Below are 24994 nucleotides of genomic sequence, written 5' to 3'. Positions count from 1 at the left end.
GTAGACCTGAAAGAATTTCCAAAGCTGCGTGATTTGCAAATTCGGGACTCATTCAATATTGATACTGCGCGTATTGAGAACGGGGGAAGAAATGCCGTCGAAGGCGTGGCATCGATCATCCATACCAGTGCAAATGAAGCAATCCATGAGGCAACGTCAGCTGCCAGCAGCATGGTCGAAGCCCAGGTACACGAATTCAAGTCACATCTGCCTCAATACTATTTAGTTGGCCTCTGGAGCTACTGTAAAGCCAAGGATGGCTCGGAGATGATTTGTTCCGACCCCAGCACCTCTTTTACTTTTGATCTATCCGCCGTGTTTGATTCCACACCCATAAATCTCAGCAACATACTTCCAGATATTGACCTAAGTTTGGTTTCCGGCTACCGACGGTTTTCCCAGAGTGTGATCTGTTTGTATATTGCAGGGTTTGTGGTAACCACATTATCCGGAGTTTTGGCTTGTCGCAAAGTTTTCTTTTCAAAAGGCAGCAGACCACTTGCCATATTTTGCACGGTATGTGATACTTGGACAAATATCGAAGAGACATGCTGATAAATTAAGCTTTCCTCAATGCTGATTACGACTGCCACAATTGTGGTCACGGTGATGTATGGGGTTTTTGCTTCCAAGGTCAAGAACACCCTGCAGCCTTACGGCGTTGAAGTTACCCTTGGAGCTAAGATGTTTACCACGGCATGGTTGGCAGTGTTCTTTTCTATTGGTGGTTCCACCATATGGTTGGTCCATCTTTTCTGCTGTTGCATCTAATTGCCAAGCCCGTAGATGGTCATTCGGCTGGGAGTGTGGGAAATGATATATAAGGACGGCGGCAGACGGTGGAGCTAAACATCGCTCGCCTCTATGGTGCGCATATTGTGGTAATCGGGACTTCCTGATAGCTGTGTCTGGTTCATGAGAGCTTTGTGTTTTGTATGAGCTTGTGGAGCGAGCTACTGTGGTACACAAAGTACATTATGATTTTCACGCGGCTATATAGAATTTACAGAAATCCCGCCTTTGAAAATATCACCATAGTAGAGTTACCAGTCGTGCGCGTCCGTCTTCCCAGGCGACGATGCCAGGCTAGTAGTTTCACCATCATCTTGTACCCTGCAATGAGGCTTGTGGGTTGGTGTACATTCTCCTGATGGGCTCGAAGACAACGCGCGCTGAGTGTGATTCATTCACTGAGCAGAACTCCTCGCATTCCGCTTGGGCTTCGCATGCTCTTTCAACCAGATTACAGATTGTGTTCTGAAAATTTCGGAGAAGTTGATGGACAGAATTGGTCGAGCGCTCGGTGCCGAATTTGTAAAGTCTTTGTAGTTCGGTGAACGTATGTTCTGTGAGCTCTTGGAGTAGCTTGAAGAGGGAATAGCAATCGCGATAATAAGCATTATGAGCTTGTTGTTGACCGATCTGGCGTACAATCTGTACAATATCTTCCATGGTGCTATCATGGAAGAGAGGAAGAATCACAATCGACTCACAGGTCCTGCATTTGCATAATGAGAGACACCAATTACATAGCCACGGAGGTCTGTCTGTCGGTCGGTCTGGTTGAATATCGATGAGGCAAAAAAGCAGTTGTTGGCAACTCAATATAAACGCGCTCATTTCTGAGGCTCCGGCCGTTGAGGTGGGTGGTCATTACAGATATGATGGTTCCTCACCGTTCTGGTGATCAACGCCGCCCCCATCATTATTCCAACACATATATTTTTGCAATACCTGACCCACGGTCAACGAGTAAAGACTGAGCTCCACTCTCGTCTATAAAGCCAAATGCTCGCCCGAGGGATGCTGCCTCAAGAGGGCCGGTGCTTACCCTAACTTTACACAATGGACACTCTCGATTGCCAAAACCTGCGCAGCTGCGCCATCGGTGCCATCATAGGCACGCTTGGATTCTCCTACTTTGTCATTTATCTACTGATGTTCCTGATCTTCCATTTCCCCTCATCTCAACAGTCAATCCCATACGCTCTAGCAGTTATGGCGTTTGGTGGAGGACGCGCCATATGGTATCTGTGTGTTATCTTTCAGAATGGCCTTAGTGCATTCCAAAAGGAGAAAATGACGAAAGAGCAAGATTCTGTGTGGTTTGGTGCTTTATTCCTGGTCTGGACCGCAGCTCTTCCCACGATCGCTTTTCTCTTTCCAGCCCAACCATTGCTACAACTTGGTTATGCATCGGCTTTCACCATGATCGCGGTTGGAAGCCTCCCGGACAGCTATCTCAAGGACATGGACATGGGGGCATTTTCCGCCCGATTGTCTCTTCAATTTGCCACAGTGGTCCTGTTGGCCTTGGTACCGTCCATTCACGCATTGGCCGAGCCGCTCCACGCTCCCTCTCCACTGGCCACCGCATTCGGCAGACTAGTGCTTCTCAACCTCTGCGGTTATGCTCTGTACGCTTTGCGTCCTCTTGAGAGAATTGGAATGGTCCATTTCTGGCAGCCCAGTCTCCACGGCATGTACTTGGTTTTGACATACAGCCTCGTGGAGTATTCCAAAGCGGTGTTGCAGGTAGCAATTCCTTACATGTCTTGATATCGAGAAGTGTGTGGAAGTATGGGCAATAGTGGGCTACAAAGGCTCGCACGCATGAAACGTTATGCCCTGTTGTCCATCGTTCGGTTTATTCCCGGTCTACTGTCTAGATGAGCCGTTAACATTCAAGTGCGTGACTTATTCACCATATGAAATGTCTGCGTCGCGGTGATCCAGATGCTGTTTTCGATTTCATTATTATCTCTTATTTATGTCATTAACTTTTGTTTCTTAGTTGGGAAAGTCTGCGTGTATTTTTTCGAGGAGTAAGGAGAAACGTGACCGATTTGAGAAGTCCCACATTCTGAGCGGATTGACTTTACCTGAAATAGCAGAAGCATTTCTGTCACGTCTATCGACGTTTATTTGCACATCGCATGCTGTAGATTACAGGAACCAATTAACGATATCTTGTATAACCCGTTGTCTTGAACCTTCTGACACGAGTGAGAAAAGGGAAACACAGTCTTTATATCATTGCAGAGCCTGGCCACTTAGCGCTGTTGGAACAACTACTTATCAGCTGACACAATATATAGGCACTTCAGACCGCCAGTGAAAATTATAAGCGATTAAAAACCATGAATAGAGCATATCTCACTTACTTTGATGTTTTAGTGATGTAGCTATCCATTTTGCTCCGTTCCATAGTGTGCCGACGAATAGCAAGATACTATCATGACGGTGAACGGATATTGTAACCCGGTCTCCGCATCTTCTGATCCCAGCACCCTTTGGAAAGGAGATACGTATTGAATTTTGCCGATGATAAAACATTATCAAATCATGGGTCTTGAGCAAGGGTTAGTTACGGTTTCGGCCTAAGGAGTAATCACGATAAGCTAATGAGTCCGTCCAGGGCAGACAACCATGGGGCTGCTGAAACTGACACGGAGAATCCGCGGTGCATGAAAACTGCCCCTGGGATCCACTCATTCAAGACACCGTGTACTCTATGGCTAATTCCAGCCATTTTAAAGGTGAATGCTGTTTTATCAAAACATTGTGTGACTTCCAGGCATATTGTAGCGAGCACACACTTTACTTTTTCTACGGGTCCGAAGACTGAGTCCTGAGAGAATGGCAGTGCTCTCCAGAAATTGAGTTGGGCATTTATAAATGTATGCACCACCTCTGCATATCCTCGATGTCTATGTGAAAGCAGGATACTGCAACTGTGATTGGCCCTTGTAAATCTGGTCTTACATGATGCAAGCTAAATCAGAAACTGTACTGCAAGCTTTAAATGTGGTCTTTCTCGGGTCTGCGCAGCAAAAGAGCAAGAGTGTTGCCCCGAAGCCTCAACTGAGAATCCTCAGTTAACCTTCTGTGCCATAAGATTGAGGGCAGCTGCTTTTTTATAGGCAGGAAACTCAGTATAAGAGAATCCTAGAATCAAATGAAGACATCCTGGGAATATATCCACTATTACCTGGCCAATATGTCTCTGTCACAGTATATAAATCTCAAGGCCTCGTTCAAACAACATTAACTGGCAGTCAAGTATGGTTGTGGTTTCACAAAACATCATCAGGTCCGTCTTGGTGACTATTCTTCTACTTCTCAACTTTGGGAGACTATTTCTTTTGTATTGCATCCAACCACGCTGGCGGTGGTATAAAGTCGACTTAGCGCTGTGTGCCTTGTCTTGTAGTTCCTTTGCTATTCTTGCTGGGTTGTTCTGGAGCAACAGGTTTCCAGCATGGAGTCAAGTACTCTTTTGGATTACCCCAATATTCCCACCACTACAAGCGGTAAGTTGACAGCACACCGAACTCGGTCACATACAGTGTTTTAGTTCCAACTAACAATGCTGCAGTACATTCGCCTAATCTTCCAGCAGCGCGAAAACCCACTCACACCTCGATTACTGCGTTTCATATGCCCTTCTTTCTCTGTGGCTTCAACTTTGGCGAAAATAGCAGTCTCCCTCGTTGGAACCTTCCTTTTGAAATCTGCTCATCTGGGTAGCCTCTATATTCTCTTAGCGGATTACCTTTGTGTAGTTGCATGGTATTGGTGGTTGTTTCAACAGTCAACTGCCGGTCGAGCTAAGTTGCGGTGTATCTCGTGTCATCTCTCTGCAATGGCACTTCTTTTGCTTGTGATTGCCGTCATTGGTACGTTGGGGAGATCGTGGATGATTGCATTGGAGGTAATTGCGGATTCCCACGTTATACCGTTATACCAATAATGCTGACACTCAACAGGTCGAACTGGTCATCATCGCCATCTGGGCGTCGTCCTTGCAGTCAATCCCGTAAGCCAAATAGGTGGGTCCTTGCTTATCTACTAGCTTATGGTATGTGGATGCCACAGGACGGATGACTCAGACAAGATCACTGAAACCAGGAGGTTGCTATTTGTGCTGTCTCTAAAAGATAGAATATCCGCAAGAATCAATCACACGACAGATCGTTTTCAAGTCTAAATTAGGTAAAGAAAAATAAAAGATGACGCCCCATGAACTCTGGCTACACCGTAAACTCCGTTCCCCTTACTTCAGTGCATGTAGAATAGCATGATCTCTCTCAGAGCAATTTGGTGATACACGCTTTGAAGAATATGTATTCTGAGAGTCTCTTACGTAGAAACATCTATTGAACTCATGTATATAATTTCGAGAACGGCACGGATAATGGCACACATATCGTGCAACCAATCAGTATTAAATCCCAGTACATTTCTTCTGGCCATTCTAGGCGTCCCAATTACAGTAAGCACTTGTATATGCAATTGTATACAACAGGCATCATAAAAGCGTAGAGAATATCCTCTTGTATACTGGCAATGTTGCGTATACCAATCGATACGATGCCTAGCTGAGCAATCCCCTACATAGAGTCCATGTTTACGGGCTAACTCATCACGCACTGCATTCTCACTCTCATTTTCTTGCAAGTTATTTTCATCTATTCAACGATATAGGAATGAAACTAGAGATTGCAACATGCTGCCCTCTGGGTCTTCATGTCTGCCCAATCCTTGTCCGACCTAAGAACGTCTATGGGGCTTGGGACGAAGTCGCCGCATCCAGTCCAGTCGAATTGCCTCTCGCTCTGAAACAGCTCGCTTCCGGCGCCGACGTTCTTTGGCACCCTTTCTTTGGGGTCTTTCTGGTTGTCGGAACGTAACGTGCGAGCCATCAAATCGATGATGAATCCTCATTTCAAGGACCTTCTTGGCTCGCTGCGAAGGTGGGCTCGATGAGTCAGTGCAAATTTTACGACCGGCACGCCGAGTGATCATCATTGATGGCAGAAGCTTTGAGGGGTCACACAGTAATGGCGTCAGATCGTGGGCGCTGGCTAGTCTTTGGCGGCGGGGCCGGCGAGCTGTTGGAGTCATTGCAATTTTAACAGATAGGTGGCACAAAAGACATGGAGTCGACCCAACCCTGCCCATTATATATATGTTTTGCTGGATATTTGGGGATGTTGTTAGCGAGCCCGACAGTCTGCTCAGTGGCATCAGTTTTCGGGGTTTTGCCGGCACCTTGGAAGGCAGAAATCTTTGGCAGCGTGAAGACGCCCCAACCAAATTCATTCAGCGTTTGCCGACCAAAACTTAATGATTGAGGATGTATTTGAACAGAAATTGAGGTTACTTTTTCCGGTGGTTTCTTCAGTAGTCCAGTTTAGTTGATGAGGTCTCAATAAGACTTTCAACCAAATCTCAACTAGTCCAAGTTTCATCTGAAACTTTATTTCATCCAATATGAATGGATATTGGTGGGGGCCCCACCCACGGATACCACTTTCGACTTGAGAAAGAACGAATCATCGATCCTACATTGAGCCGGTGTTTTGGCGGAAGGGTCAGTTTCGATCGTATGTTAAATACCCGCGTCACCATTCCCTTGATATTCTTTGAGTGCTAAGGTACCCTACGGTGCCTAAACGTAGCAACGAGAAGCGCTTCAAACTGAATCAACAATGTCGAGAAGCCCTGGCGGCCAATATATGTATTTGTGGTCCTCATCTGACAATAACTCAGCTAATACTCCTAGATGACCGACTTCGCATCGTAGTCGCTCCTGAAAAAGTCCGTCTTCAACCGCGACCTGAAGATGGATACGCTTGGTCCGTCACGAGCGCAAATGCTGGTGTGCTCAAATCTAGCTTGAGTAGCGGTAAGATTCATCTTTACCGGAAAATTTGCAATGAGATCGGCCATTCAATCGAGGCTGTTTCCCCGCACGCGTTGGGACACTCGCAGTCAAATACGAGCTGTATTCCAAGGGAGGTGAGCATTACTAGACATCCTTATTGATACAGCATTGCTGACAGAGCCTGGAGGCGGAGAGTTTTGGTGACGGAATGGATGGTTCTTTCACAGCAGAGATTTCCAAGCTTAAGGCTGCTAATAGCAGCATAGAAATCGAGTTGGAACGCACTCGTGCCCGACTGAATGACTGTCTTGACGAAATTCATACGGTCCGGGCTGAGGCCAATGAACTCCGCCACGATATGCAAATCCTTCGGTCGCACAATAAGAAACTGCGTGATGAGCTAACAGAGGTGAGAGCGGGCATTGCTGGAGCAAGGCGGATATTGAACTCATTGCAAACGGAAGGAATTGAGGTCGCACTTGGCACCCGCGATATCCAATCATCAGCCAATGGCATCCATGGGGTAGCGAGCGAGGTCTTGGATTGACGAGAGCACGCGACAGAGATCCCACATGCGCTAACAGCCTACTGAGTACCCTAGTTGTCATGCGTCAAAGACAGCGTTAATGTAAACCTCCAATAATACGCCTTACAGTTCGGTACCAAATTCATCTAAACTCATATCATCGCCGGTGTCGTGATGTATAGTATACATAGACTGTGATCGTGGCCTACCAGGGAAGTGAGCTGTAGGAGTCTCAAGTTGGGTGCTTGATAGCAGAACCTCAACTGGTGAAGGCCGAGGCCCATGCCGTAGCTTAAACTGACAATTATAACATGCTCGGGTACCTGCTATGACTGCCGCTTGATTCGTAGCACTGGAGGTTCCTATGCCCCCAAGCATGTCTATGTTATGGTGGACACTAGATGGATACCCTTACTACTGAGTCTTGGCCGCAAGAAATGCCTTTCCCCCGTGACTCAAGTAACGGCTTGTTGGGGAATCCAGACGTATGCGGACAGGAAAGTGAGAACTCTTAATTCGGAAAAACAAGGCCGCTATTTTTTAGGGCCGACCAATGCAGAGTCGTGGGAGTCGGCAAATTTCACAAAGCATTTGAAAGATGACATTGTTGTCTAAACACTAAACTTTGGGCGGGATGTGGCCGATTGGTCCTTTCTATCATGAAACAGGGTTGTATGCACCAACGTACATATTTGTGCGGACCTGTTGCTCGCACCCTCCATAATCGAGCGGTAGGTGTTTTGTGCGTTCGCACTAACGCCCAGTGCTCATTTTTCTTAGGATTATGACCCTTGTTTGGCATACCTCCTGGGCAGGAGCAAGAGCGGCTTCATCCGGGTTCAAGTCCTGCGCTTGGGCCTCCGCATACTCCTATATAATTGAGCTTCTCGAAACTCACTGCTTGTATTTCTTTCAAGCTTTCTACATCTCTTCGAGTCGTTGTTAATCTCACGATCGAATACACCTAGGATGGCAAAGAATCACAAGGCTTTCCGGGAACAGGCAGGCCACTGTAGCAAAGTACAGCTACGTGCTGCGCCTTCCTGTTATCCCCTTCGGTCTACTCGGTCTAGATCTAAAGGCGATCGGAGCCCTCTCAAACCGGCGACTGGGTTACACAAGCATACGGTACCCAATCTCTACCTTCCACCATATGTTCGGGATTTGCCTTGGCTAACATTGCCCTAGTGACATAACTTGACGTACTCCCAACTGACTATGCTAGGTATCCTCTATCATAAAGAAACAAAAGCCTAGGCCGGAACATGATAAAGCAACCTATAGGAAATGTCTCCAGGTAATGAGCATCGTTGAGGAAGAAATCCAAAAAGCGCAGGAGGAGAGAGAAGAGGAGAGAGATAAGCATTGCCAGCTGCTGGAACAACTTGAGGCCGAGAAAGCCGACGAAACTTCGAAATTGCAGCTGGCTATTGCAGCAAGAGATGCAGCGTTAGCTGACAGTCAACGGGTCAGGCACGAGATCTGTGAGTTGCAGCAGCAGCTAGAGTCCAGAAATGCCGCTCTGTAGGATCAGGTGCCATGGAATGATATTCAGCTGGTTCTGGATCAGGCACACGGGGACATGGTATCCACGACCACTCGATTTTGGAACACGATCGATGCCCTCTAGAACAGACGACTGGCATCCTATTTGCCAGGCTCCGGGGTGACTCACGCGGACCCGGCCGAGCAAAGCGGCCCGGCTACTCAGGGTCACGATGCCCTCCTCAGCCTCTCTGAATCGAATGTCCCGCTTCCTAGCCAGTAGGAGCCGTCTGCGACTAACCAATTCGGACCTCTCGTTTGAACGAATATCTGCGTTAGACTTGCTAGGTCTTAATTTCCTATGGATAGAATTGCCTTTTTAATGGAGTCAACGCGCAGATAGCTTATGAACAGGCTTCCTGCAACATTATCACTAAACCATTCTAAGGGTAATGGTTACGAAGTATGTGTATTGCCAATTTCTTGCTCCGAAGAATATCGCTGGGCGCCTTGGTCCAAGAACCACCAGTACGAGTAAGCATAGGCGTCTCGATATAGTGTTCGGCGCAGGTTAACGGCGGGTTCACCACTCTCTAGGCCGACCAACTCCAGACTCCTTGGTTGTTTTTTATACATTAAGAAATGTAATGAGTAGGTGGGACTGATACTTGTGGAGACGTAGTCGGGGTGGATTCAGTATCACACCGCTTAGATACGCTTCAGAAATGGGAAAGACCTTGGCACGCTGGTCTGTGGAGTTGATATTTATTGTAGTCCATGTAAAGGGAATGCATCTTGATAGTCCGATCAGGACAATGCTAGGCCTTGTGGCTATGGGTCTAATGGAGAAACTCCCGCTTCTCTTGCGCACTACAGTTGTTATCTCTTCTCGTTCCTCAATCCAAAGCTTGCCGTAGTATGTCCTGATCTAACTCAATCATAAATAGCAATTGCTCAACTACTAGGCACATTGAACTACTCTACTAGTATCAATCGCGAAGGATCGCACCTTAATAGTCGCAACCAATATGCAAACATCTTTACATGGCGTATAATTCTTATGTACTACTGTGGCTTTAGCCTTTGGGGCATGTCTCCAGTTGTACAAATTGTGCACAATCATACTGGACTAGAGAGTACAAATCATCTGCAATGGTGGAACTAATGAAAGGCTTAAGGTACACTTTTACATATAGTGGCTCGCGACTAGCCCCTCGGCTCGGGCGAGGTAGCTTTGGTGTGCACAACCTAGGCAAGCATTAATAAAATTCGAAGACCATAGTACGACGACAAAGCTATACATGACTCGCTCTGGCACCAGCTCGGCATTGGGTCAATCAGACCTTTTCCAGTGCCCCTCCAACTCAGCGTCCATAATGGGAGTGTCCACAGTAATGCTTTCAGTCGGTGAAACAATCTCATCCACAACTCAAGACCAACACTAATTATTTCCTTGCTCTGGTAAATATGGTCGGATATCAAAACACAGTCTGGGTCGCATCACTGCTGCCGACGCAGGGATCGCCCGGTCTTCTGGCCCTCTGTAGATTTGTTTGTACCTTGTCTATTCACCTTCTGCACCTCAGTCTCGACGATTGCCAATCGGCCCAAGATGTCGACCAGATCGTTGCGAATGGTTTCATTCCAGGTGGCTTGGTCATGCGATGAGCGCTCAATAGACCTGCGGAGACGGTTAGTGCTTTACATTCTCACTCGGTATCGATCACAACTAACCGCATTCGGTTATCTAGTCTGGATATTGTTAGCAGGCCAATTCTAAGTTATGTCCGTGTGGGATTGTACTTACTCCGTCAGGCGTTCAATAGCAACCGTATTGCTGTCTCCGGATAGCTGAGCTTGCCCACGTATTTCCAAGTCCGTTTCATGTCCAAACACAGTTCTCCGCTGTCGTGCAGCTTCCCGCTCACTCTCAGCATCTGAAGTGCTATTTTCCTGGTCGCCGGAGTCGTTTTCCTCCTGAGAAGGTGACTCGTCCCCTGCTGTATCCTCTGTAGCGGAGCACACACTGCCGGTATCCTCAGACTCTAAGGACGACAAAGACAATGCACGTTGCAATCTGCTTCGAAAGTCTGGTCGTCGAAGAGGGCGCGAGGCTTTTCGAATTCCACCCATGTCTGCGTCTTAGTTACGCTGAGGTGAAGAGAGTTCCCACTTCTGGTTGAGTGTGATAGGAGAAAGCACACCGGCTTTATAGCAAGTTGTATCGCGAGACTAGAATTAAGTGTTGTGCTTGTTCACGATAACGGGAACTGCAAGCGCACGCATTTTTCACTCATGCATTCTGATTCTGCACGTAGATATCTATTCTATTTCTGCATGGCTCACTAAGAGTACATGTTTCAACGAACTGGTGAAACCATGTGATATTGTCAACAGGTGCACGGTGGCCGTTCAACGTTGTTGATTCTCAACGAAACACAGTACATCAAAAGTTGAAGGCTTTTGGCCTTCAGAAGCTTTAGCTGGGGCGAGTCGTGAGAGTCTGGTACTAGTTCACCAAGCTGAGCCATGGCTCATAAACGCAATCGCCATATTTATGTGCAACACTATGATCTTTTAAACTCAACAACCCTTCCTCTTCGAATTCACTTTCTGCTGTTTTATTCAACCGTTATTCCCACTTTTGTTACTTACCCGAGCATCACCATGTCCCCACGTAGCGCATGCGGCTGGCCAGAGTGGGAGGAGAAAAATCTTCTCTCTTGGCTAGATGCCCATCGGGACCTATCGTGGAAAGCCCTCTCCGACGCTTATTATGAAGAATATCAGGTGGATCGAAGCGTTGAGTCTTTACGAGGGAAAAAGTACCATATTCTGCGGAAACAGCGTCGCACTGGCGCCAAAGTCCCCGGTCGTTCAAGCAAACAAAAGCGACCAGGCGACATACGGCGCTCGCTGGTCGATAGCGGTTCACGATCACCCTTGCCAGACAATAACTCTGCCCAAAGGAACATTGATAAATGGTTTCAAACAATTCTAGCGGCCGACCCTAGCCAGTCTGGCGACAGCGATAAACCAGCTCAAACAGCACGCTCGAAAATACGTATGAAATACTTTTATTCTTCCTATATAAGAGGCTGACCTTTTGCCACGGGCTGCGTAACGCCAGCACCGCTTCCGTACTCGCCTCAAAGAACACGATCGTCGTCCTGGATGTGGGACTATGTACATCGTGTCTGTGCCGCCAGGAAACTGAGATACCGGCGAACAGAACGTCCACACTAGCAGCATGTTATCGACTGGAGCGCTACATTGCTATGTCGAAGGAACAGTGGCGAACTAATTCGATGAAATAGTCCTGGTGTATGTTATTACCATAAAGGCTGTGCTTACTCGACAATGAACACTTAGCATGAGAGATATGAATCACTCCATGGATTTCGTATAGGAAGGAGCAATCACCCTTGTTTGGAATTACAACAATAATGAGGAAGCAATAGTGAGGAAGTTCCAAAGTCAAAGGTGAACATTCGAGCATGATCGTGGTGCCTCTGAGCAGGCCTAGCTACACAGTTTCGTCCTTGTCATTTTAAACAAGGGGCATGGCCTATGTGGCCTGCAAAATACTGCGGACAGCGTATAAGGATTCACGGTACTATGCGCGTTCCCATAGAGAGATAGGACAGGGTAGGAAGGGGCTCTGGCACTGAAATCTTGTTAGCTCAGTATAATATACCTGGTGGGGTTTGATTGAATCGGTGGTCGAAAACAGTGTGATCTGTGGAGCGAAGCGTCCGATCTGCTTTCGACCCACGCCCAAGTCACAAGGAAATCAAAGTTTGACAGACTGCGGAACCACGAGCGGGTCTGCCGTAATAGCGGGACCGCAAATCATTTCGAGAGCTCATTTGGATGAACCATGGAAATGCTCGCCCGGTGAGAGAATGCGGTTGTAATGAAGAATTTAAGCCTGGGTTCCTGCCTACTTTCTTTCTGGGCTGCTCGTAATTAAGCCTTGCAGCCCGAAAGAAAAGAGAACTAGAGCAGAACCACCACAATCTCTATCGGCTGGTATGTAGGATAAATTTACTGCGGTAAGGCCAATATTTTATTAGAGAGTTTCTCTAAATTCAGCATCTTGATCAAGATGTGCAGATCGATTGAAATAAGGTTTAGGGCCGCAGGAGGGCCGGCCCACATCGAAATCTTGTCTGGGGGCCAATCGGTTTTAATAAAACGGAGGCATTTTATTCAAGCTCATGTGGTTTGTCCATAATTGGCATGGTTCTTTACAAGCCGTCTGCTAGAGTTATTGAAATAGCGGTAGACTTGGAGAGAAGGAGAGGAAGTGTTGTTATGGCCCAAAGAGAGCAATAATCATCGGGGAAAGGCTTATTGCAGGAGAAGATACATAGCTTCTAGAACGTTCTACACACCAGATTGACAAATAGCACCTTGCCACTTGATAGGGGAACTTACTTGCTCGTCACTGCGACCAAGTGAACACAACCACGGGTCGGGGTTTAGCCTTCCACTCTATCGCCAAAGTCTGCTGTTATTCCAAATACTCACCTGCCCCCAGCAGTACCTCCTAGGCAACAATCCCCCGTTCCATCGGACACTGATGGCCGAAAAGTTTGGGCTTGTGGATCGTGTCTAGACCTTTGCAATTGTTTCCATTTTCTCTCCACAAATAGAACCTCCTTGATCTACTGTCCCGTGGGTCGTCGCTGAGATCTGCATCGCGGAACCGTACCTGCGTCTGTCTAAATTCACGGTGGTGTCTGATTGGCCCGTCGGGTGCTATTCGTCTCCAGGGTCTCATCAGTGTGATAGTAACGTTGCAATCTTGGGAGGGGGTGGCGATCACGAGAGCCTAGCTCGTGGGCCTTGGTTGCATTAGTTCACATGGTTGTCCCGGAAACTAGACCTAGTTTCTTGTCTGAGCTTTTCAAAGGTCTGGGCCCTTTTTGGCTATCATGCCAAAGAAAGACAATCTTCATCCTGAGTTTGAAAGTATGCCAGTGCCTATGCGCCCAGGGAGTAGACATTTTAGTAAAGGCAACACAAGTTAACTGCGATTAGAAAGGAAAGAAATAACATTCAGCGGCGCGAGCCTAGAGATGGCAGTATTGATTCTAGTGAGACCGAAAGGTCCTCCGGCCAACCGCAGGTACAGCACAGCGTTTCCGTCGGCCATCTCCAGCCCATTATTTCGGCATCTGTCGAAGCACTTCAATCCTCATGAAAGAGACGGTGACCGTGGTTAAAACGGGGAGATATAGAATGCAAGCGCGTTGAGCGATTTAATTGCAAATTCGGTGATGGGTACGAATCTTACTTTCGCGGCATTACTTTCTCCTCAACAGTCGATGAAAGTGGGCCACCAGACCCAACGCACAATTTTGAGAGGAATACCAGGTCGAGACTTGGCTCTGTAGGCCACAAAGTCTCCAAACACCCCTTCAACGTCGTTGAAATCGCTTCAACGCTTATTAACGAGACCGTGACTCTCGCTGCCAACTGCGCAACTGGTTCCTTGGTAGAGACGTAGCCGAAAAAATATAAAAGGAGCCCGATTCCCAGCCCAAAAAAATCAGGACTTCGGTCCTCACACTCCGTTGTGTCATGGTGTCCCTCTCTTGCCTGCGGGCTTGAGAGTCTCCGTGACCACGGCTGTCGCTGCCACGAGCCCAGTGATATAAGACTTGCGCTCCCTCGCTGCCACGAGCCCCGCGAGTGTAAAAAGGTGCTTCGCAGGATAGGTCTGCGTGAACAACAATCCTCGCAGGAGACCGCTGCGTTAACAAGTTCTCTGCAGGAGACCGCTGCATTACCAAGTTCTCCGCAGCCTAGGCTCTGCGTCAACAACTGTGTCTCGCAGGGGGTTGCTGCGAAAACAAGACTACCCCGCAGGATAGGTCTGCGTCATCAATATGCCTCGCAGGGGGGTGCTGCGAAAACAAGACTACCCCGCAGGATAGGTCTGCGTGGACAACAATCCTCGCAGGGAGGTGCTGCGTCAACAAGACTACCTCGCAGGATAGGTCTGCGTCATCAATATGCCTCGCAGGGGGGTGCTGCGAAAACAAGACTACCCCGCAGGATAGGTCTGCGTCATCAATATGCCTCGCAGGGAGGTGCTGCGAAAACAAGACTACCTCGCAGGATAGGTCTGCGTCATCAATATGCCTCGCAGGGGGGTGCTGCGAAAACAAGACTACCCCGCAGGATAGGTCTGCGTGAACAACAATCCTCGCAGGGGGGTGCTGCGAAAACAAGACTACCCCGCAGGATAGGTCTGCGTCAACAACAATCCTCGCAGGGAGGTGCTGCGTCAACAAGACTACCTCGCAGGGGGCGCTGCGTTACCAAGTGAACTCCGCAGGGGGACGCTGTGATGACAAGTGAGACCCGCAGGAGACCGCTGCGTTAACAAGTTCTCTGCAGGAGACCGCTGCATTACCAAGTTCTCTGCAGGAGACCGCTGCATTAACAAGTTCTCTGCAGGAGACCGCTGCATTACCAAGTTCTCCGCAGCCTAGGCCCTGCGTCAACAAAGCGCCTCGCAGGGGCATCTGCGACAACAAGCGCCTCTAGCCCGTGCAGGCACCTCTTCGTGGTGCTAGGGACCAGTATTCGAGTGTTCCAAGAGTATTCGGAGAAGCAAAGACCTGCGCAACATCTTCATCGTCTGTTCATTGTTCCGAAGGGTCATCATTGGATACATAGAAGGGGCCCTAGTTAGATCTTTGCCAATTCAATAGCCAAAATCATAAACTAACAACTGAAGCTTCTTCAGTACCAAATGACGTATTTCACATTCCTTTCCCTTGGTAGCTTGTGATGCAATAGCTTCCTCGCTACAATAGAAATTGGCATCTTTCATTCAGATTAGGCAAACAGAGATGGGTGTTGTCTAGGAATGCTTGTTGTGTTGAACCGTTAGCGTTGATGTGAGTGTTGATGGTGAGTGTTGATGGTGAGTGTTGATGGTGAGTGTTGGTGGTGAGTGTTGGTGGTGAGTGTTGATGGTGAGTGTTGATGTGTGTTGATGAGCGTGGTGGTGAGCGTGGTGGTGAATGGTCGGGCGGTGAAAAAGGTGGTCACCGTCTAGACCTTGCCATCGCTACCCTCAGATTATGTAAGTTTCCTGAATAGGGGGTTCAACTTTTGGAAATCTATCACTTGTCACCTACCCCCAATAACCACTAGTATAGCAGATAATTGATCATAATAAAGGCGAATCCTAGTATGCAGTATAACTAGTATGTCGTGTTTATAATAAATTTACTGATGCGCTGGTAGGCATTATATTGTGAGTGGTTTTGTAGGTTCAGCATGTTTTGTAGTCATATATATATTTACGCGCAATGCAGACGCATCACAATTTCTATGCATTTCGGATCACACTTTCATTCACTTAGACTCAATAGTCCATTGCTTTTACTAGGATTTGTTATAAACACATCCATTGTATACCTTTCTACTCAAATAACCTGAATACGGAGTACAAATACCATATGTGCCGACGCGGCCGGATTCGGCCGCCCCCTCGATCGGGTTTGGCGTTGGCCCCCAGGTGGCCCGTTCGGGTTTAGCCTGTCCAGAAGCGGTTTGGCGCCGCACTAGCCCCAAAATGGCATCGAGATCCATCCCATCTTCTTTAGGCTTAGCACGTCCAAGGAAGGTCTAGCGGCCCACGCCTTCCCCGAATGGGGGTCGGCCTCCCTCCACCGCCGACCAGCCCCACCGACGCGAGTATATAACTCGGTGCGTCGCTCGACGTCCTCGCTCTCGTCTGCTACCCTTCCCTCTCGCCCGGCCGGGCCCAGCGACCTCGCCGCCGTGAAATGATACCGTATTTTCCGGATCACACGGCACTGGACGCCCTGTTTCAGCTGGTTGCGTCACACACGGAGCAGTGCCCCTTCTCCACCCGCTGAACCTGGAGCGCCCGGCGCTGTCTACTGGTCCATCGCCCTGGGGGGCTTTTTTCCCAGCTACAGTTGCCGGTCCGCAAAATTTGCTAGAGAGGATTTGCCCTCTGGATACACACGTGCTGGCCGGCTCCCACCACCTCGCCTGTATGTCTCCGTCTCTATCATGGGCATCTACAGTGCCCAACTGTTGGCCAGGAGACTGGATTAACTCTCGTCTTTGCGCACAAATGCGCCTACGATACGACGTTATCCGGCTCTCGCTCTTTCGTGCGCTATCTAATCGGCGTATTCGTGTGCCATTGGCTGGTGTTCTGTCGCCGATCCCTCGTCTTGAAGCCCTGGCGCAGAATGACCGGGTGTCTCACTTGTTTGCGGATTTTGCCTCGTACAGCAGCCTCGGGGAACTCCGCAATGGAACCTAAAACCCCGTGATGGTATTGGCCGCTCACTTGAATGGACGCCTTCGGCCGCGCCCTGCTATTCTCCAAGGGCGATCGTTTGACTCTGGCCCACTTTCAACAAGGCGCAGCAAGGCTGATCGATGCATGGACGGACAGGTCGGGTCAAACCTGATGATGCGATGCTGTGTATTATCCAATTGGAAAAATGCCGCATGCTGTAGCGCCGTGCCATCTGACCCCTCGGTCATTCTTGCTCTGAATGTTGGTACATCACATCTCTCCGCCGACAGGCAGCACTTGGGCCAATTTCCCAACCCGCCCCGGAGGGGAAGTGGAAGTTGAATGAAGGGAGAGGGTGACTCGGGAGGCGCGTATAAAGAGTCTTTGGATTCCCTCCTACGCAGAGGGACGCTGAACTTGTGTTGCCAGCTTTCTTCTATTTATCTCAGTATACAAGATCCTTTGGAATCTCCGTGAGAGCGAAAGAACCAAATTTTCGGACCACAGTGCACCCCACCCCCCTTTTATTTGCTCCAACCGCTTCATTCTCTCCGTCTCTCGTGCAAATCATGGTTTCTATCGATCTGGACAACATCATCCATTACCACCCTGCCCCCATCCCCAAGCCCCCTTGCAAACCGCCACATCTGACTACTTCTTCTCGTGGTTCTTCCCACCCTCCTTCCAATCAGCCCGTCCTGTTCCATCCTCTACCTCCGCGACCCCCGTGCCTTTCTCATGAGTCCCCACAAACTTGTCATCCTCGTCGACAGAGTCCCTCTCCTGCTGTGTCATCTGTGCCTCGTGATCGCGACGCCCATCTGAACGAGTTTGATAAAGAATTAGCCAACTTGGAAATGGCCGAATTTGAGAGCCAGGAGACTCCGGGATTATGCTTTGGAGGCAGCGAAGAGACTCAAGCAGAGGACATCAACGACATCCAAAGAAAGGAACTGCATGATCGACACGGTGGTAAGTGATCTGGCCATCTGCTCGCTCCTCTAGCTTCTCAGGGCCCCATTGGGTGCCATTAATTGTTAAGTTGAAGATAAGTAAAATGTGCTGACGTCTTATTTTAAAAGGAGTCTCCCACAGCGACGATCGTTTTGCGGACGATTCAAGGATCCTCTCAGAGGACCCTGCTACGCCGCAAGATACCGCCGCCTCATCAGACTCTCCCGAGACAGACCTTTCATCAGCAGCCAGTGCACCCACTTGTACTGTGGAAGCTGATGGCTCCGTTTCACCGAACGAACCGTGTCCCGTTCAAGGTTAGTAGTGTGTCTGGTGATAGGGTTTTCCTAGGTTGCTTCTCATCATACGCCTACAGATCCTACACCCACTGAGCGCAATGAAACCCAGCTTTCCGCTTTTGGCTGCGAGACAGAGGTCAACCTCGTGGTGGCCGGTAATGTTTCAAGTGATCAGGCCCCATCGCCTAATCCCAGCACACCTGTTCCAGCTGGAGATGAACCAGAGCCTACGAATCAGCGGCTTTTTAGGCGGAGTCCTGAAACTGATGCAGAGTCCAGAAAATCAAGCCCTCTACCGGTCACGGAGGCATATTCCATCCAGTCGGACGCGAGGGACCTTTCAGCAACTCGCGACAGCCACCTAGAAGTGCAGAGCGACGGCAACGACATCCATTCAACAGATTGTTGTCCTGACTATGAAGCGTTGTCAAGCACTATCTCGCCTATGCTGCAACAAAAAAAGCAGGCAGTTTCCAGATCAGAGGGAAAGGATTCACCAAGAGATTCATCTAGGTCGTGCTCTGTATCGGTTGTTGTGCCTATAACCCGGTCCCGTGGACTACCAATAACAAGGTCCACTAGAGCCGGGTCCACACGCTGTACAAGGAAAAGGAAAAATCGAGCAAAGTCCGCTTGCAATGTTGAAAGCGATTATCCTGACGACAGTGACTATACGGACGGGAACGATTCTGGTGTTGGTGACATCACCAGGTTGCCACGTCTAACAAAGAGGCAGAGACGAACTGCTACAACGAAGATCCAGCCCGCTCAGGCTCGACGTGAAAGCCCGCATCGCGTGTTCTCCTCGCCGGGCCCGGAAGAGGAAATTGCAAATCCATGTCCTGCCACAAGTTTGCAGGACATACAAACCATTCCCGTCAGAGGCTTTCTCACTCGGCAAACGTTTCTATCAAGAGTTATCTACTCGTGCACCTTTCAGGAAGATAGGCAACCTTCTTGTCCGCATGGGCCAACCAAAGGTCCCGCGTACGACGAAAACCTAGACAATACGAGGCACGCCACGCAGTCCAGCAGCAAAAAGCAACCAGCGCGTGCGACTCGTTTCCTGCCTGATGAGGACGACCGGTTGATTGAACTGAAGGAAGAACGAGGTCTCCCGTGGAGTCGGATCGTGAAACATTTTCCAGGGAGGACGAAGGGTTCTCTCCAGGTTCGCTATAGTGCGAGGCTCAAGGACCGAGGAACTGGAAGTCCCAGGCAAGGTCGGAATGGAAGGACTACATATCCTGCAGCTGCAGCTGTGACTCCACAAGAGACATGCGGCCTACTCTCTAGGTCTCGTAGGACTGGAAATCACGCGTCTTGAATTATGTATATAGCAGGGTTGCGATAAGCTCCCCTATTGAATGACGAAGATGCAAATCGCTAGAGATCTGGATGCCTTGAACTTAGCGATGCGTGACATTTCTTTGTCAGGGATCGACCTGCAAACGTTGGAAGAGATCGCTGCAAACCTCAAGATTCCTATGAAGTTTGTATGGTTATTCAACCCTAGAGGCTGTGCCTATACCGATCAAAAGTGAATCCAATTTGCTCAGGCTCGCCAGAAGAAAGCGCGTGAAGAAGTCCACGTTTTTCCAGGTCCTGACAAAATTCCTTTCTCGCAATAAATTCCTCTTCCATGCAGTTTTGATCCACATAATCACGATTGTCGCCACTGGCTCGCCCGATGATTGTTGCGTCGCCGTGGACACTCTGTAATAACGACCTCCACCACACCCCAAGGCGATAACATATCCCATGAATTATGCGACCCATGATCATACGCCATCGTTCGTCGAAAATTGGTATGACGAGGGTGGTCACTTCGCTACTTTCTTTCTTTCGGTTTTCGGTTTTCGTTACTTTCTTTCACGTCGGTTCTTTCGTTCAAAAGTGTTTTCGTGTGCGCGGCTAGTTCTGAAACGGTGACATATTTATTATGCCAACATCCGTCGATGATATTGTCAATCAGAGGATTGCCATCCAATTTCGGAAACTCCATGTTCTGTAGTAAGTCCACGACCTTAGGACCATGTTCGTAAGGATCCTCGGCAAGACAGCGATCTCCATAGACTTCAAAGCCGTAGTTCATCAAATAGTACAAGGAACCGAGGGCAAACTGTTCTGTTCGAGGGCCAAGAAAGCCAGGAGTTCCACATTCCCCTTGGTCTGACTCGTTATTATTGAGTATTCGGCCATACGGAGCCATGCAAGCTTCGTAATTTGTGCCAATTTTCGCCGTACAATCAAAATCGGATAGCTTTAATCGGTTGCGATCAAGTAGAACATTCTCAGGTCGTAAATCACCATGAGCGAGGTTGAGCAAGGTCGTTCATCCATTGTTTTCGTAGGTGTAGAGGTTCCAACTTTTCCACTGTAGTAACCACCATAGTTTGCTGGTCCCGAGTATGATTTTTTTGTATCCTAGAAGAAAGTGATATGTCTAGGAAGTAAATTAGTAGACAATCTTTTAACTGCCAATAGGGGTTGCACCTCCCATGTACTCGAGGAAGATGCCACTGCTAGAAAAGAGAAAACACTGCACAATAGAGGGACAAGGCGGATTTTTGGAGGATATTTGGAGGAGAGAAGGGATAGGAGCAAGAAAGTAACTAGTTAACTAGCTAACTAGTTAGTGAGGCGCAGTGACATAATCAGAGGATCTGCAGCTACTGGGAGTGGACTGTATAGCTCCGGGGAATGATAGGTAATACCGTTGGTTACTATTTCTACGAGCAATTAATAGCGTGCCTGATAGCATGGAATCTGGGATCAGATATTATCTGGCACTGATTTAGACCTCCCTGAATTCTTAGATCAAGAAGGCGAGCCAAATGTCACCACTGTAGGAGTCGTAAGAACATATATGTACTTCCGCTACGAAAATCCATATACCATATTCTCGGCCGTCTGTAGGGTCGAATTCGTCTTTTCCACCAATTGCTTTGCATATAGACTTGCGTCACGACAGTTACGCAGAGTTTTTATTTGTTCCAGCTACTCCAAGGTGGAGAAAGGAGTAGCGGTGGGCCAATCACACATTATATTTCAACCAACCCATCAAACGTATGATCGATGGGACGAAAAATCCACAATATGCCCCTGCCCATCTACCATCAGATCATCTAAAGCCTGTAATAAGGCAATAATATATATAATATGTCCAGCAGCCTTAGAATTTACGTATAATTGTCTACTCCGGATCCAAGTCCGGGTTAAGCATTGTGTTTAAACGGAACATGAGTGAATTGATCATTTTATTTTTCTTTCTGCACTCGCATTTCGACCAATTATTTAATCACCGGCTGCAAGTTTGCCTGCCCGTTGCCTCATGCTTTCCACCAATATAGGTCTTGCCCCCTCGTCGACGACTATGTGTTTATTTACTTGATATCGTCGAAAGCATCACTGAAAATGCAAATTCGGCCAAGTCCTAAATAACTGTTGCATTTCTTTTCTTCATCACCATTGTGACTCTGCGGACGGTTTAGCTATCTTACTTCCCTCCCTCAATTCGGTTAGCGTCTTTATCTCCGTAGTTCAGAGTGACGCTAGTACCGAACTGGTAACATTTAAAGTCGCGGACTGAGAATATGGCAAAAAAAGAATTATGGACACAGAGCAATAGACGTCTCAAAGATCTTTTCAAGTGATCTGATAGCAAAAAGCCATCAGGTGGGTAGCTATGTTATTGATTGCGAATGAGAGGGACTAATGTGGGGCACGATGAGCTGAAAGCGTTAGCGTTTCTCTTTACTCTGCTCAGAGTCGTTCTCACGACCGATGTACAATCGCCCCGCAATTACTGTCCCGCCCAAACCAAGCAGAGTGGGCTCTGCAGTAATCGGCGTCCCACATAGTCCACTAGTCCATATAGATCTGTTTACCCTATGGGCAGACACGGTTTTGAAATGTCTAGAAATCCGCAAAGGCGCAACTAGATGAGCGAGATGCAAGATATCGAGAGCTTCTGGTCTAAACATGAGCGATTGCGACCGTTCATACAGAGTGTAAAGCGGATCTGAGAGCACTGAGGCATAGCAAATCCATGCCGCCTTCGTTTAAACCTGCACCAAATGCACTGTGTTCTTCGACATTGGTTGCTATGTTGGCTGGGAGTGGGCAAAGAGGGGTGGGTCGGGTGCTTGTCGTATGTTTTGTTATGTACTAGATTATATGTTTGAAACTATCATTTGACTAGTCATCACATGTATGAGGATCTTGAAATCGACGCCGAAAATGACAGCATTTGACGCCAGGGAGAGCTGGCTTTTCCCCCGTAACCTGGACAGTGAGCCGCCGCTAAACCGGCCCCATCTAGAACCGCCACTATTCTGCGTCCCTGTCTAGAAGGTAGTACTTTGATCAAAGAGGAGAAGCCAATAATGAAGATACACGAAATCCTTAGTCATCCATCCTAGGCACATAACTAGTTATATCACAGCCTGCCTCCCATTTACTAAGTACAACTGTAGTACATTCCCTCCCTTGTTGACTGATCCTACTTTTTGTTGGGCCTTTCTGAGGGTTCAGAGCCCTCGGATGAGAGAGAATGGTCGGACCTATCAACTTGCAGAAACGATCATGAGTTTGAATTTGTTGCCAGCGCTTGCGGTTACGAGGGTGGGGATGACGAGACGGAGTCATCATGCTGGTAGATCGAATATGTTCTAGCGCCTATCAAATCAGAAACAGATTCATATACACTTCTATGTCAAAAATAGTGGTTTAAGTACAGCTAAGGCTGACAGTAGGCGACGACAAGGATCAATAAGATAGAAGGCTTAGCCAAAACCGACCGATGGTTGGGTCTTTCTGAGGGTTCAGAGCCCTCATATCCATACCCTAATCTATTATCGTGGGCACAACAGGTCCATGTATGCGGCTAGCTTCGGCGACTCCGGAAAGGTCTTACTCATCGCTTCAGAGCGGAACGGCGACGCGATAGTCGGCGTGCGTGCAATAAATATGTAATATAGCAGACGAGTTGAACAATTGTTTTAAAATTGATTAAATACTTTACTGCTTATTAGCCGTTTGAAGTTAGAGAAGCCGGTTTCGCCAGCCATGCCCAAAATGAAAGTCCTTGTGGCCTCTTGAGATTTACCTGCCAACATTGTGGGACGGAATATGTGTGTGCACAACCTAGTCTTCTTTTACTTAGATTCTGCACGGGTACCGCTTTAACTTGTCTCAAAATTTCGAGACGTTTTATCCACGTGATCTTAGCATCTTTTTACCCCGCCGAGTTCTTTGTAAGCAGAGAATTGGGCATGAAGTTCCTGATCGCGGGGTTTCAGTGCTAAGGTTATGGCGAAATCCCCCAAGAGCGCCTTTGACGATACTATAAGGTAATATGACAATACATAAGTTTCTGTTTTATCTCTAATGAAGACGATTTGGTTTTATTAGGTCTTTAAAACCAACTCTCATGGTCGGTCCAGAACGATGGCCAATTCGAACGGTTATGTCGTGCTGAGGCAGGCAGTATCAGCATCAGTCGCATCAAAACTCGCCGATGATTTCCAAAATGGACTCATCCACAATGTACCAACTGCCACAAAGGACAAATACAACGAGTATAAAGTACCTCAGACTGGGTTCGAAATCAAGGACGAATTCCTTAGGGTATCTATCACTCACTCCGTTTCCATGCTAGCGCTCGCTGAACGATCAGAATATGGACAAAGATTTAGTCGCTCCGTTATTTTATCCAAACCAAACTCCTTCCTCGCCACAGACCGTGAATCTTGGCATGTTCCACGAGACAGATGCCGACCCAACGAAGTTGATGACAGCTGGACCGAGAATATACGTCACCATCGCAATTACGAGGCTATCGCCGTCAAATGGGTGGTTTACATTCTACGAAGGGTCTCACCAACATAGATCGCGCCTTGGAAGGAAGGTAGCATTGGACCTTGAAGCGGGAGACGCCGTGGCCTGGAGGGGAGATCTGGTGTATTTCCATTCCCCTGGTGGCGGGGGGATTTTCCTGGTCTTGTCTTTTCCAATGGGTTCTGATGATTAAACCTAAGAAATCCCCGATTATAAAATGGCCCTCATGCCTCCAGTCGAATCCCCAGCGAATCATACATTCATGCTTTCTGCGATCTGGTCATCAATGAACTGGTCCCAATCAAGCTCAAGTTGATGCTGCAGTCCCAGTCAAGCGTCGTGCCAAAATTTGTTCCAGGTGATTGCGATTGCGATTCCCCAAACTGATCACCAGAACGGTTATTTAACTCGACTCGTGATGTCGGATGAGGAGCATCCGAGTTAGAATCATGGTATATATCCTGATGATGGCGTTTCGTTGATGCCTCTTTGTCGGGATATTTCCTTTTTCTTGGTAGTGCTTCATCATATCTAGTCGCCACGGAGAGTAAAGATTCCAGATTCACGTAACCAGCCAAGCATTTCATGAATGTGGTATCACGGTGCGAGCGTCCATCCCACCCACAAGCACGGAGTCCTTCAATCACTAAGGTCACGGCCTTTTCGTTCAACTTCTTGCAGTCAGCCATCCAATTTTCGAGATGACATGTGACGTATTTGTATAAAGATTCCATATCTTCAGCATTCAGGTCTCTTTCCCATCTAGAAACCGTAAGAACAGGAAATGGGCTGTCTCTTCCTCATTGGGTAACCTACAGAGAAAGTACTCCATCAGAATCTCCAAGTAAAAAAAGGGCACCGGGGCCGAAAAGCTCACATACTGAAACGTAATGAGAGCGCCGCTTGTTTTCATC

General features: G+C 48.0%; 10 protein-coding genes across 10 annotated transcripts; 5 read left to right on the top strand and 5 right to left on the bottom strand.

The window, feature by feature from the left end:
- Positions 1–1101: 1101 nt before the first annotated feature.
- On the bottom strand, positions 1102–1452 carry N7489_005022 (uncharacterized protein; the record flags this gene model as incomplete). Its single annotated transcript, XM_056710774.1, has 1 exon — positions 1102–1452. One exon carries the CDS (start codon positions 1450–1452, stop codon positions 1102–1104), a length of 351 nt encoding a protein of 116 aa, XP_056569195.1.
- A 393-nt stretch (positions 1453–1845) lies between these two features.
- On the top strand, positions 1846–2559 carry N7489_005021 (uncharacterized protein; the record flags this gene model as incomplete). Its single annotated transcript, XM_056710773.1, has 1 exon — positions 1846–2559. The coding sequence occupies one exon, from the start codon at positions 1846–1848 to the stop codon at positions 2557–2559; it is 714 nt and encodes a 237-aa protein (XP_056569194.1).
- A 2086-nt stretch (positions 2560–4645) lies between these two features.
- On the top strand, positions 4646–4823 carry N7489_005020 (uncharacterized protein; the record flags this gene model as incomplete). The annotated part of the gene is made up of 2 exons (XM_056710772.1): positions 4646–4714; positions 4770–4823. The coding sequence occupies 2 exons, from the start codon at positions 4646–4648 to the stop codon at positions 4821–4823; spliced, it is 123 nt and encodes a 40-aa protein (XP_056569193.1).
- A 730-nt stretch (positions 4824–5553) lies between these two features.
- On the bottom strand, positions 5554–5907 carry N7489_005019 (uncharacterized protein; the record flags this gene model as incomplete). Its single annotated transcript, XM_056710771.1, has 1 exon — positions 5554–5907. One exon carries the CDS (start codon positions 5905–5907, stop codon positions 5554–5556), a length of 354 nt encoding a protein of 117 aa, XP_056569192.1.
- Positions 5908–6494: 587 nt separating this feature from the next.
- On the top strand, positions 6495–7217 carry N7489_005018 (uncharacterized protein; the record flags this gene model as incomplete). The annotated part of the gene is made up of 3 exons (XM_056710770.1): positions 6495–6510; positions 6569–6804; positions 6858–7217. The coding sequence occupies 3 exons, from the start codon at positions 6495–6497 to the stop codon at positions 7215–7217; spliced, it is 612 nt and encodes a 203-aa protein (XP_056569191.1).
- Positions 7218–16334: 9117 nt separating this feature from the next.
- N7489_005017 (uncharacterized protein) lies at positions 16335–17234 on the bottom strand (the record flags this gene model as incomplete). The annotated part of the gene is given in 3 exon segments (XM_056710769.1): positions 16335–16625; positions 16951–17087; positions 17099–17234. 3 exon segments carry the CDS (start codon positions 17232–17234, stop codon positions 16335–16337), a joined length of 564 nt encoding a protein of 187 aa, XP_056569190.1.
- A 321-nt stretch (positions 17235–17555) lies between these two features.
- N7489_005016 (SANT/Myb-like DNA-binding domain-containing protein) lies at positions 17556–19566 on the top strand (the record flags this gene model as incomplete). The annotated part of the gene is made up of 3 exons (XM_056710768.1): positions 17556–17958; positions 18069–18257; positions 18317–19566. The coding sequence occupies 3 exons, from the start codon at positions 17556–17558 to the stop codon at positions 19564–19566; spliced, it is 1842 nt and encodes a 613-aa protein (XP_056569189.1).
- A 185-nt stretch (positions 19567–19751) lies between these two features.
- Positions 19752–20451, bottom strand: N7489_005015 (uncharacterized protein; the record flags this gene model as incomplete). The annotated part of the gene is given in 3 exon segments (XM_056710767.1): positions 19752–20104; positions 20116–20122; positions 20167–20451. 3 exon segments carry the CDS (start codon positions 20449–20451, stop codon positions 19752–19754), a joined length of 645 nt encoding a protein of 214 aa, XP_056569188.1.
- Positions 20452–20504: 53 nt separating this feature from the next.
- N7489_005014 (uncharacterized protein) lies at positions 20505–20852 on the bottom strand (the record flags this gene model as incomplete). Its single annotated transcript, XM_056710766.1, has 2 exons — positions 20505–20666; positions 20718–20852. Coding segments are annotated over 2 exons (297 nt in total), but the record flags the coding sequence as incomplete, so codon positions are not given.
- Positions 20853–23690: 2838 nt separating this feature from the next.
- N7489_005013 (uncharacterized protein) lies at positions 23691–24131 on the top strand (the record flags this gene model as incomplete). Its single annotated transcript, XM_056710765.1, has 1 exon — positions 23691–24131. The coding sequence occupies one exon, from the start codon at positions 23691–23693 to the stop codon at positions 24129–24131; it is 441 nt and encodes a 146-aa protein (XP_056569186.1).
- Between the last annotated feature and the right edge of the window lie 863 nt (positions 24132–24994).

This window comes from Penicillium chrysogenum (genome assembly GCF_028827035.1).
Source record: "Penicillium chrysogenum strain IBT 35668 chromosome Unknown utg000002l_segment0_segment0, whole genome shotgun sequence".
NCBI classification, from domain to species: domain Eukaryota; kingdom Fungi; phylum Ascomycota; class Eurotiomycetes; order Eurotiales; family Aspergillaceae; genus Penicillium; species Penicillium chrysogenum.
The sequence above is the reverse complement of the archived record's forward strand: the minus strand, read 5'-3'. Positions and strand labels throughout refer to the sequence as shown.